Source organism: Manis pentadactyla, chromosome 1 (genome assembly GCF_030020395.1).
Source record: "Manis pentadactyla isolate mManPen7 chromosome 1, mManPen7.hap1, whole genome shotgun sequence".
Lineage (NCBI taxonomy): Eukaryota > Metazoa > Chordata > Mammalia > Pholidota > Manidae > Manis > Manis pentadactyla.
The window spans coordinates 202,472,039-202,485,688 of record NC_080019.1 but is presented as its reverse complement, the minus strand read 5'-3'; the positions used below and the strand labels follow the sequence as shown (position 1 = coordinate 202,485,688).

General features: G+C 40.6%; 1 protein-coding gene across 1 annotated transcript in view; it reads right to left on the bottom strand.

The window, feature by feature from the left end:
• The window catches only part of C1H3orf20 (chromosome 1 C3orf20 homolog), a 97,711-nt gene extending 84,806 nt beyond the window's left edge, over positions 1–12,905 (bottom strand). Inside the window, 4 exon segments of the mRNA XM_057488773.1 lie at positions 6,372–6,491; positions 7,730–7,849; positions 8,262–8,264; positions 8,552–12,905. Coding sequence (XP_057344756.1) covers positions 6,372–6,491; positions 7,730–7,849; positions 8,262–8,264; positions 8,552–9,017 — 709 coding nt within the window. The 5' untranslated portion in view covers positions 9,018–12,905.
• Between the last annotated feature and the right edge of the window lie 745 nt (positions 12,906–13,650).

Genomic DNA, 13,650 nt, shown 5'->3' with positions numbered 1-13,650 from the left:
TTAGAGTTCATAATGCATGAGCAAAACCAAAAGTTTCTGTGATGACTGCCCTTGTACTGTTCACTATGTAACTTATTCATTATGTAAGAATTTGTTCTACATGTAAGAACTTGTTTGTTATGCCTCAGAAGATTGGAGACTGACGAAAATTAGGCTTGGGGTGGATTAATGATTGTGCATTGAGCATTGACTCCCCTATACAGAATTTTATTGTCGTTAACAACCATTTGATCAATAAATATGAGAGATGCCCTCAAAAAAAAAAAAAAAAAAAAAAAGGACAGACTTCCAATGATAAAATAAATAAGTAACCGGGATGTAATGTATAGCATAAGGAATATAGTCAAGATATTGTAACAGCTTGGTAGGGTGATAGCTGGAACCTAGAATTAGGTATATAAATGTTCTACCACTGTGTTGCACACTTGAAACTAATGTAATGTAATACTGTGCGTCAACTACCCTTCAATAAAAAATAATTATTAAAAAAAAAAAAAAAACATACCTGCTTATTAACTCAAATAATTTCTCATTTCTTTGATCTTTTGCTTAGTCTGCAAAGCTCATTCTCAACCCAGGAAAGAAGCTTTTTGTTATTCTATTGTGATTTCTGAGGAAAGTCACAAAACCGTGATGACCAAGTTCACAATAAATTTGGACTACTGAACTTTAGCTGGATTTCACACTTCACTTGCTAGTTCTTTTGTCCCTTCTTGACTTTATCTGATCATTCCCTATGGTAGACGCCATACAGGCTTTATATAGGCTCTAGTATTTCAGCTTGAATATAGTTACCATCTAAGTCCTTGGGTAAGATTGAGGCCATTTGATACGGCTCCCTGGCCTTTCCTGATTTCCTGATTTCCTTCTAAGTAGATTTTTATTGCCAAACTCTCCTCTCCATTAATATCTAATCACCTAACATCTGTCTTTATCCTGTAAGAGATACTTTTTCAAGGCAGGTACCTCTCGTTCCCATCCTTTTCACACTTCTCTGGCACCTTGCTGCATCAATGATCTCCTCTCTCCAATGCCACTCTTTCTTCTCTTCCCACGAATAAGATCAGTTTCTCCCAGAGTCATTTACAATCTTCCTTGAAATTGGATATCTCCTAAAACTGCCATTTCATTTCCCTCACACACCCCTTTACTGTCAGTATTTTTAAATGAGTAGGCTGTACTTCCAGTTTCATTCCTTACTGCTTCTTTGTACTCCTTGAAAATTTGATTTATATTTTCACAATTGTATTGAAATTATTTTTTCCAAAGTTCTGATAATAGTTTTGTATAATGACTTTTCCAGTTGTCATCCTCTTAGTCCTACTCTAAGGCATATGTACTTGAGGCTTAGATGTTGACTACCATATCCTTCTTAAAATTCTTTTATCTCTGTAAGGAGGACCTTCTCTACTATGGACTTCCTCCTACATTTAGGTGTTCTACATTACTTTCTGCTGTTTATTGTAAACTTTTGCATAGAGAATTGAAAGCATGTATCCATACAAAAATCTTTACTTGAATGTTCATTGGCATTTATTCACAATAGTCAAAACCTAGATTCAACCCAAGTGTCCTTCAGTAGGTGAATGGGTAAACAAATTGTAGTACATTCATCAAGCGGAAAACTAATCAGGAATACAGATGAACAAACTACTGGTGTACACAACATGGATGATTTTCAAAAAAGTATTATGCTAAGTGAAAGAAGCCAGACACTGAAGTCTGCATACTGTGTAGTTCAATTTATATGACATTAAAAAAAAAGGCAAAAACTACAGTGACAGAAAACAAATTAGTGGTTGCCAGAGTTGGAGGTAGAGAAGAGGATGCTGAGTACCAAGAGCCAATAGGGAACACTCTGGGGTAGTGGAAATATTCTATATAATGATTGTAGTGGTGGTGGTTACATAACTGGAAACACTTGACATTGACAGTTTAGAGTTTTATTGTATATAAATTATACCTCAACAAAGCTCACAAAAAGTTAAAATACAAGAATCTAGAACTAGTACAATGACTTTCAAAACCTCATATATTTCCCAAAGAAATCAGTTGGTTTTTTTAATGGTCATTCTCTTATTCAAAGTTTTCTGTTATTTGCCCAAATAGGTGGCAAACTTATTTTTTGATCTACCAGTGAATCTAGTAGTATTAGTTACATGGAATGTGTTCTGCAAGTATTTGATTTGCTGATGGAATTGTTGAGAATTGATGTAATGTAATATTTCAAATGTTTTTGTTAGAGAAACCTAAATTCAAATCATTGCTTTGCTACTCGCTGTGTGAGTTTGGGTAAATTTATTGCTGTATGTATGCTTCTTTTTCTTCTTATGTAAAAGGGGGAAAAGACTAGTACCTATTTTATATGTTTATTGTAAGAATTGAAAGTCATAATGCTTGTAAGTAGTTGACAGAAAACAATAAATGCAAAAACATCGGAAAGAAAAAAAAAAAAAGCAATTCCTGTGTGGTGATCTCCAATAGGTTCTTCACAATGGTATAAAGGTCATATCAAAGTGTGGGCAAAGGGTTTGTTTGTGTTTATACAGAGGATCAAAGCCTAATTTGGCTACACAGAAAACGAATTAAGATACAATATGAAGAAGAACTTCCAACATCACCATCCTCTGGAAGAGTCATTCTAGAAGATGAACATCAAAAAACTTCAACAAAGATCCTGGCGCTGCTGCAGTTGTAGCTGCAGTCATCCCACCGGTTCCTGGACTTGCCATTGGAATGAAGAAGGAGATATATAAGCTGGCCTGTGCATACAGTAAAACAACAAATTTGACTGGATCTATACTGTCGGAACTCAACCAAGAATTAGGAGAAGTGCAAGTTGCAGTGCTCCAAAATCGTGTGACTATAGACTATCTACTGTTAAAAGAACATATGGGATGTGAACAGTTCCCAGGAATGTGTTTTAATTTGTCTGATTTTTCTCAAACTATTCAAATTCAGTTAGACAATATCCATCATATCATTGATGTTTTCACAAATGCCTAGGGTACCTAACTGGTTTTCTTGGTTTCACTGGATATGGCTGGTAATTGTAGGTCTGCTTTTGTTATGTAGCTGTATTCCTATTATGTTAACGTACGTGCGCAATTTAATTAGTAGTTTAAAACCTATACATGCTTATGTTACTCTACAAGAAGATATGTCAAAGAAATAATCAATCTTCCCATGTTTTCTTCCATCTGCTACTTCTATAGCTTTTCTTCTTCCTTCCTAATTACAACCCTTTAGTAGAATTAGTGCCTCATATCGAAAATTACCGAGTATCATAATTCTTCCAAGTGGTAAAGATACCTCAAGACAAATGCTGGGCATAGAAGCCACAGGGCATAAATATGCAAAGAAGTAAAAAGCTAACCTTTTCAAACAATATTGCTTCTCTCTCACTTACCAACTTTACATTTCCCTGTATGGCCCCGGAAGATGACTGGTTAGCCAGAGACGGGTAAGATTCCTCAAGGGAGGAACAACCTAAGACAGGCACAGTCCCAGGGGGGCCATCAGGTGAGAAATTGGGGATCAACAGAGGGGAGGCTTAGAACCTCACCCCCCCTGTTTTGAGAGAAATCTTCTGCATCCGTGGATGTTTTGTTGCCCTTGGCTAGCTTGGATTAATACTTAGTCTATAGGCACACACCTGATCATCTACATTTGCCCTCTTACAGCACTAAATTATGTTTTCTACCTTTATCTTGCATCCACCTACCACTTTAGCATTTTATTAAAAACATAATAATAATAATAATAATAAGGGAGAAATGTGGGATTCACATATAAATCAAGTATAAAAATCAAAAAAATAATCATATCTGACTTGATTGTTTATAGTTCATGATGCGGGATCAAAAACGAAAGTTTCTGTGATATGACTGCCCTTGCACTGTTCACCATGTAAGAACTTATTCACTATGTAAGAACTTGTTCGTTATGCTTCAGAAGATTGGAGACTGTTGAGAAATAGGCTTGGGGTTGATTAATGACTGTGTATTGAGTCCCCTATACAGAATTTTATTGTTGTTAACAACCATTTGATCCTTAAATATGAGAGATGCCCTCTCAAAAAAAAAAAATCTACCATAACCATTTTTAAGCATACAGTTCAGTGGTTAATTAAATGCATTATTTAATTATTGATTAATTAAAATGCAATAATGTTGTGCAACCATCATCACCATCCATCCATATAGCTCTTCTCATCTTGTAAAATTAAAACTCTGTCCCCATTAAACACTAACTCCCACTGCCCCCCAGCCCCTGAAAACAACTATTCTACTTTGTCTTTATGATTTGGACTACTCTAAGTACCACACATAAGTGGAATCATGCAGTATTTGTCTTTTTCTGACTAGCTTTTCACATAGCATAATGTCCTCAAGGTTCATCCATATTGTATCATATGTCAGAATTTCCTTCTTTTTTAAGGTTGAGCGATATTCCAATATATCCACTTTGTGAATAGTGTCTTTCGATGAAAAAAATTTTGGAATTTTCATGAAGTCCAATTTGTCTATTTTTTCTTTTTTTGCCTGTGCATCTGGTGTCTTATCCAAGAAATCACTGCCAAATCCAATGGTATGAGGTTTTTGTTCTGTTTTCTTCTAAGAGTTGTATTGTTTTAGGTCTTATATTTAGGCCCTTTATTCATTTCAATTTTTCAATATAGAGTTAGGTAAGGGTCCAACTTCACACTTTTGCATGTGCCAATCCAGTTCTCCCAGCACCACTTGTTGAAAAGACAACAAAAAGATACTCCCCATTGAATGGTCTTGGCACTCTTGTCAAAAATAATTTGACCACATGTGAAGATTTACTTCTGGGTTTCTATTCTATTCCACTGGCCTATATATTTGTCATTATGCCAATAACACACTATTTTGATTACTGTGGCTTTGTAGTTAAGTTCTAAATCAGGAAGTATGAGGCCTCCAGTTTCGTTGTTCTTTTTCAAGATTGTTTTGGCTATCCAGAGGTCCCTTGAGATTTCATATGAATATTAGGATGAGTTTTTCTATTCCTGCAAAAAACATCTTTGGAATTTTGAAAGACATTGCCCTGAATCTGTAGAGCACTCTGGGTATTACATTTTAACAATATTAAGTCTTCCTATCTATGAACATGGTATGTTTCCATTTATTTATGTATTCTTATTTCTTTAAGCAATGTATTGTAGTTGTCATTATATAAGTTTTTCACCTCCTTGGTTAATTCCCCAGTATTTTATTCTTATTGATGCTATGTAAATGGAATTGTTTTTGTAATTCTCCTTTCAGATTGTTCACTGTTTATGTATGAAAAGGCAGCTGATTTTTCTGTTGACTTTGTATACTGCTGCTTTGCTGAATTCATTTATTAATTTAATGATTTTGGGGGGAATCTTTGGGCTTTTCTACATGTAAGATCAAGTCATCTGCAAACAGATCATTTTTTATACATTTTTTTAAAATTAAGGTATCATTGATATACACTCTTATGAAGGTTTCACAAGGAAAACAATGTGGTTACTACATTCACCCTTATTATCAAGTTTCCTCCCATGCCCCACTTCAGTCACTGTCCGTCAGTGTAGTAAGATGCTACCGAGTCCCTACTTGTCTTCTCTGTGCTACACTGTCTTCCCCATGACCCCACACACACCACATGCACTGATCATGATACCCCACAATCCCTTCTCCCTCCCTTCCCACCCGCCCTCCCCAATCCCTCCCCTTTGGTAACCGCTAGTCCATTCTTGGAGTCTGTGAGTCTGCTATTTTGTTCCTTCAGATTTCTTTCGTTATACTCCACAAATAAGGGAATTCATTTGATATTTGTCTTTCTCTGCCTGACTTATTTCACTAAGCATAGTATCCTCTAGCTCTATCCATGTTATTGCAAATGGTAGGATTTGTTTCTTTCTTATGGCAGAATAGTATTCCATCGTGTATATGTACCACCTCTTCTTTATCTGTTCATCTACTGATGGACACTTAGGTTGCTTCCATATCTTAGCTACTGTAAGTAGTGGTGTGATAAACAGAGGTGCATATCTCTTTTTGAATCTGGGACCTTGTTTTCTTTGGGTAAATTCCTAGGAGTGGAATTCCTAGGTCGAATGGTACTTCTAATTTTAGTTTTTTGAGGAACCTCCGTACTGCTTCCCACAATGGTTGAACTAATTTACATTCTCACCAGCAGCGTAGGATCTCCTTTCTCCACATCCTCACTAGCATTTGTTGTTGTTCCTTGTCTTTTGGATGTTGGCCATCAGAAAACTAAACCAAGCCATCCCATGAACCTACACAGGGAATCTTCCATTGCCCTCCCTATCCCAATCCCCAAAGATGGGCTAAGAGGTCTTACTGGGAATCTGCTACCTGCTTTCTTCTTGATTTCCCTTCCAGTTGAGAGAGAAAAGCTCAGACAGCCAGTAGAGGACTCGTAGATAAGCTGGTAAGGCAAGTTCACTCCCATGGCTGAGATGATCATAAAGAACTCTGGAGCAGAAGAGAAAAACATTCTTCAATATGGACTTTCTGGTCTGGCAGAATGGTAGACCAGATATTCTAAGTGCCCTGTTGTTACAAAACAACCATATCTTGGAAGAAAGACTTTTTAATGCACAAGTAAACTCAGAGCAATTAAGGGAAATTTTAAGGTCCAATCAAGGTGCCGCTCTACAGCACCAGCTCCCCATCTCTGCACATCTCAAGAGTGAAATGACACCAGAGCAGGAAGCAGAAAGCCAGCACGAAAGGTGACATCATTGTGAGGGCACATGCAGATAGGACTGCTGCACTAGGTGAAGAGAATAAACACTGGACCAGCCAGATGAATTTTAGAGTCAACCATCTACTATCCAAGCCTTAGAAATCAGATGCTTCTTCAACAACAGATCAGTCTCTTACAGAATCACAATCTTGTGTAGAATCATCTGATATCTGACCATTCAAGAATGAAAATTTACTATCCCCATTGCTAGTGGAAAATCTTGATCATCCTACAAAAACCCCATCAGATTATTTCCTTATTCTTCCCCCAGATATGGTCCCTTCACTAGTTAGGTGTGAAACTGTTAGGCAGTGTTAAGCAGTTCTTCATGGCTCATTCAAAAATTGTATGAGACCTTGGATGTAGACAAAGACTATAACCATAGACTGCACACTGGGTGATGCAAACATGCAATCATCTTCACCAGTGATCCAAAAGTTGAAATTAGGACAATTTTCAGTACCTTCGAACTCAGTAGAAATGAACTAACAATAGCCAATGCTGGTGAAGATGGGATAAAACTGGTCAATCCTGCTAGTATAGAGAAAATTCATCTAGAAAACAATATTTAGCAAGAGCTATACACATACTGAGACTCTCTGCCCCAATAATCCCTCTCCTGGGAAATTAATCTTAGTAACCTTATGAGGTGGAATGCTAATGGTGACAGCCGTTTCCTTTTCAGTGAGGGAACGTAACATTGGGTGGGAGAGCACCAGGCAGAGTTGAGGACGCGTAGTTGGGCTACCAGGTCAGCTCCTACCCATACAGCAAACCAGCAGGCTGCGGAACCCTCAGGTGAGATGCATCTCTAAGCCCCATGTGGAACTCAAGGTGCCGAACTCCGTATATGCTAGTGACCATCTGCGTGGTCAAAAATTTAAACTGGGGATCTGACCTTTCCATTGCACTCTTGTTGGTACTGTTTGAACTTTCATCTAAGGGCTGAAGCTCAGGCACCCACCTTTTCCCAACTGTCCAACACCACAGCTACTTCTCCCGACAGTACCAATCAGATAGTTGAAAGCCATTTCCTTGGCTCTGAGGTGGAGGAGCTGGCTGGTGATGTCCAGGAGGTTGGCACCTATTAAAGGAATCATTGAAGTAACTCATTTTCCTCCCAGCACAGGACTAATGCTTTCAGAAAAGGGCCTCAGAAAATGGCCCAGAAAATAAAGTGTGAGGGGGCTCCTAATGGAAGGGTCTCAAGTTCTCAAGACCTGTCAGGTGGCATTTTGTTCCCCGCCCTTCACCCTTTCCACCCATAGGCCTGGGTACTGATGCTATTGGGATTTAAAATAACACAGCATTGAGAAGGCTCAGTTACTGATACAGATCTTGACCTTGGGATGACACTCTTGCCACGGACGGACCCCGGTTCCCCTAACTCTCCCTGATTCTGGCTCCACTGGCCTCTGTCTAGCTAACAAACGGTTGGCCCTCCCAATTTGCCCCCTCCTTGGTGCTGCCTCTCTCCACCTCTGTGTCATTTCCACCCACTCCACCCTCTGACCTCACACTGTTCTCCACAGTCAACCTTCCCATCTGGACTCAGCAAAGATCTGAGAATGGGAGGAAAAAGTGGAGAGTAGAGAAGAGTAAGAGGATGATTCTTGGAGATGGTTGTGGGAAGGAGTTCAATATCTACAGCAGACACACAGCTGCCACTTAGTCCCAGCATCCTTACATACTTGTCTGGGGTGGGTGCGGTGGACACACACACTGGTCCGCGCAGACCCGCCCAGATCCAGAATAAATGGAGAAGAATCTGGCATGGCAGGCTTACCAGACACGGACTCCACCATGGCCTTCAACTTCAGGGTGAGCAGCTCTGTCAGCAGGTGAATGGACTGCCGATGGAACCTGTGCAGGGTCTCCAGGCTGGAGGGCACTGGTGGGGTGGGAGAGTGGGCGAACTTGGCTGGCCCCACAGATGTGGGCAGCACTGGCGGAGGTGGTGCTGGGGGTGGTGGCTTCTTCTCGATGGGGGCCTGCACAGACGCTGAATCCACAGGCACCACAGCTGGGGTGCCAATGCTGACCTCTAGGCCCAGGATGTCAGATGGGGCAGGCACCATGGGGTCACTGATGAGCTCCTCCCAAGTGAACTCAAAGATGTTTCGGATGCCCTTAGGTACAGAAATACCTGCATTCCGGCAAACAATGAGCAGTTTGGAGATGCGGGCCAGCAGCCCGGGGGCCATGACAGTGTACTGCTGGTACACCTCTCGGTTACTCTTGCTGTCGTTCATGGTTCTGGAACGTGTGTGCTTCTAGGTAATATTCCATCCCAGACAAGAAGGATCTTCAGCGGTAAAGAGTCAAACCACCCTGAGAGGTGGAGACAGTACGAGTTCTTACTAAGGTGAAGCCTTGGAGACAGACAGAATGAAAGTGCTAAAATGGCCCTTATAGGTCATTGAGCCAGCAGGTCCTATGTAGGAAGGATAAGGAAACAACTGGCCACTCTCTACAAAGAGGGCAAGGGGATGTCCATCCTCCCTTCTCATTCCAGAGACACCATCAGGCAGACCTGTATTATTAGTCAGTCACTTAGGGAAGGGCCTGGGCATGAGCACGTCTCAAAAATGGTTCCAGGGACAGTCAGACAAACTGAGCACCCAGGGAGGGACCCCAAAGGCTAGATGAATGGAAAGGATGGGGAAGGAAGAAAGGGCCCACCACACCTTTTGTCGTTAGAGATCTGAGGATGGAAGATCCACCTGTAGTCTGTTAATAAAAACCTGCAAAAACAAAAAGATGCTTCACTGACTCTCTGTGGAGGAAGGTGAGGTGGAAGCTCCTGGTTGCAAAGCAAGACAGGCATGGAATTATTCAACATGTACAAGCAAGGCCAGACAGGAAAGAACATGAAGAGAATGAATTTTCTTAATTCAATGACTAATATCATTTGCCACATTTCATTAAATCTAAGATGTGATGTAACTGATTGAGATGCACCATCTCACAAGAAAAAAATCAATGTAAGATGACAAAGGCTGTGAGATATATTAAAATTTCAGAGCTGTTTAAATGGGAAATACGTACACCTTAAAATCGATGAACTATGACAATTATCTTCCCACTTTAACAGAACTTCTTGAGGGTTGGCATCAAGTGGACATATATGGCAGTGAGGTTGGCAGATAAGCATACTTGTGTTAGGGTCAGCTGAACACAATTAAATGCTGCAGTGGTTTTTACCCTGACATACTTCTAAATTGTGTTCTATTCGTATCTTAATTTATACCAAAAATAGACCATTGATTGAAGAGGGAGTGTGAAGAACAATTTGATGAGCACAAAAATGGCTAGAAAAATCCATAAATAGACTTCTAAAGTTTTGTAATCAAATCTGAAAGTTTCACTCATCTGATCTGAATCCCATTGGGACATTCTTTAGTAACATTACAATCTAAAATACATGGACAAAAATGTAAAGTCACTTCTTGATCTTGAGCTACACAAAAATGATGATTTATTTCTTTTCATTCCTGAGGGGCTTTCGGAGAATATGAGCCTCTGTAAAAGATGCTTAAGAATCCAGAACACATAGGAAAGGCTGGTCTAAGGAAAGCTTAGAGCAGAGGACAGACTGGGTCCCCCCTCTGACCATATGTCAGCATTCCCATGCAGTGCCGGCCAGCTGCCCCTGTATCTGACTTAAATGGCCCCAAGTAAGCACTGATAATGTGAGACTTGGCCTGGCAGCACCGGACTTTAGAGCGGAGGAAGGGTTGCTGGCTGGCATCTTCTAACAATTTTTGTTACCACAGCCTTCCAACCCCATGAACCTCTTCTTCCACCAGACAATTCTCAACCTTTCACTTTCCAAACCATGTCCTCTGGAGCCACCCCAAATTTGACATTCCTGGACTGCACCCCTGGTACACACCCTGTGTTTATGCAACAGGTTCATGTCCATGATCTGGTGTGACCACCCTGGGGTGAAAAAGCTATTTTCTCTCTGGTTTTCACTGTTAAGGAATCAGAGGCTGAGGAAGACTGCAGACTCCTGGCAGAGCCCTTTCCAAATACGATGACGACTTCCCCACAGGCTCTGAACTGCCTCCTCCCATGTAGCAGCAACAAAATCTCCAAGAACAAGAGACCCATAGAGCAAACCCTTGTGACATCCTGCGGCTTTGCAGATAAAGTGGCTTCGTACATCTATTTGCTGACCCCCTGGCATCACCATTCTTCAGCTTTGGAAACTCAGAAAAGTAGATTCATTTTTTAAATGATAAGTCTACAGAACAAAGAAATGACTCAGAATCTCAGTCATCTGGGCAACCAGCCAGAGGGATCTGACCCTGGCCACGCAGGGCAGATTTTTTAAGCCAGGACTTAAATGAAGAGAACACAAATACGATCCCTGAAATGTTAACTAGTTTGAGGAACTTCTCCCCACCCTATGCGCCACCAGTTCCTTCCTTTTGAGTTAACTTCGAAGATATGTCTCACGATCGAATAAAAGCTGATTTTTAAAACAGGCTTGTTGGGATATAACTCACATCCCATATAATTCACCCTTTGGAAAGTGTACAACGGTTTTTAGTATACTCAAGCATCCAACACGATGACCTCATTTTAGAACATTTTTATCACCCTCAGAAGAAACCCATTAGCAGTTACTCTCCATTCCCCCTTACCCCTAAGCCACTACTCATCAAGTTCAGTCTCTACAGATTTGCCAGTTCTGAACACTTCACATTAATAAAATCAGTGTCTGGTCTGTCATGACTGGCTTCTTTCACTTAGCATGTTTTAGAGGTTCATCCATGTTACAGCATTTATGAGTTATTTCATTCATTTTTATAGCTGAATAATATTCCATTATATGGATAAGCCACAATTAGTTGATCCATTCATTGTTTGATGGACCCTCTGGTTGTTTCCACTTTGTGGCTATTATGAATAGTACCGCTATGAACATTCATGTACAGGTTTTTATGTGGACAGGTGTTTTCATTCTCTTGGGAATGTACCTAGGAATGGAAATGCTGGGTCACATGGTAACTCAATGTTCAACATTGTGAGGATCTGCCAGGCTGGTTTCTGAAGCGGCTGCACCATGTTACAGTCCCAGCAGCAGGGCATGAAGGTTCTAATTTTTCCATGCATTTGCTGACACCTGTTACTATGTCCTTTTGATTTCAGTGCCATCCTGTCTCACTGGTTTTGATTTGTGTTTCCATGACGACTAAAGATGCTGAGCATCTTTTCATGTGCTTACTGGTCAACTGCTATCTTTTTTGAAGAAAAGTATATTCACAGGTAAAAGCTATTGGTTTTTTTTAAAAAAATGTCATTTTAAATTAAATGTACAAATAACCCATATTTATTACCATATAAATCTCTCTTCAAAATACAGATGAGATGAAGGTGGAACTGTTGGGTAGGGCCTGAGAGATCTTTTTAAAGGAGGCTGCCTTCATGGAGAGAAGAAATTTTCTTCACTCACTGACCTACTCTTAGTTCATGTCTAGAATGGATGAAATGGCTGTAGCTACAGCAGCCATTCAGGGCCATGAAGCTACCATGAAGGAAGCCATGCATTAAAGGTGGCTGAGCAGAGTGAGAGCCTGGGCTTCTGATGACATGGGAGCACCTTCCCACACCAGCACTTAAGCACTTACACCTCCAAATTTGCTTCACATGAGAGAATGAGCCCCTAATCTCTTTAAGCCGCTTTATGCAGATCTCTATTCTTGCAGTCAAATGTGATCCCTGACTGACAACCAGCCATGGTGGAATATCACTGTCCCCTCTTCTCCAGGTATCCAATTCTTATTCTGTCACTCATTCATTTTTCCATCACTGAGACACAGGCCTTGCCTTCAAGTAGCTCACCATTTAACAGGTGGAACAGACATACAAAACTGACTTATAAACTATATGGTGAGAGTTGCACTACAGAAAAATGAACAAAGGCCAAAGAAGCAGCGGGGAAGGTTGCTGTAAAAGAGAAGTATAAGCTGCCAAGCAGATAGGAAGGAGAAGGCATTCCAGGCTGCAGAACAGTATGCACAAAGGAACAGAGACATTTAAAGCATAGTGAGTTCAGAGAACTGCAAAACATATCAGAATTGTTGGGGTCTATGGAAGAGGAACACATGAAGTTAGAAAAGTGGTCTTGAATCAGATAGTGAAGGGCCTTGTATGTCATGAAAAGAATTTGCATTTGTTGTATAATCAAATACTCAAATGTATTGTCTTTAATTGTTAGTTGCATCCCACGTGGTAAATCTCATCTCTGCAAATGCAGAGAGGGAGCCACGCCTTCTCTCCCTCTAACAGGCTACAGTGTGCTGAGTACAGTGCTGCTACATGCCAGAAACTGAACATTTGAGGCATCAAAGGCCACGGAGAGCCTAAGCAATCCATGTAGACAGCTATAAACAAAGTTTCAAGAAACAACTCCCTCAAAAAAATGAAAAGATCGTGTAAGTTTATAAATTACATAAAAGATAACCACAAGCCCAGCAGATTCTTCATTCAACAAACTGCTGCCCGTCTCCTTTGGGGAGAAGGAAGAGGTATGCGCACAAAGCTACAGTGACAAGTCAGACTACTTGCTGCAAGGATGGAAGCCCACAGGAAGCAGTGTCACTGGGTGGCCAACAGTTCAGGCTACGTGACCTTTTATGTGACCTGGAGTCTGGTACTTGCTCTGTGTGATGTTCTCAAGGGCCCCATGTGGACACTAGTCTCTACCACTCAGGACTGTGAAGATTAAGCGAGGTGATGCACATAGAGAGTTGGCACAAGGTCTAGAACAGAGTTAAGTATTCAATGAATGTTAAGTAGAAAAAGGAAATTATTTGCAGTGGGCTGAAGAAGGCTGCACAACAGAAATGACAGAAACTGGTCAGGAAATAGAAG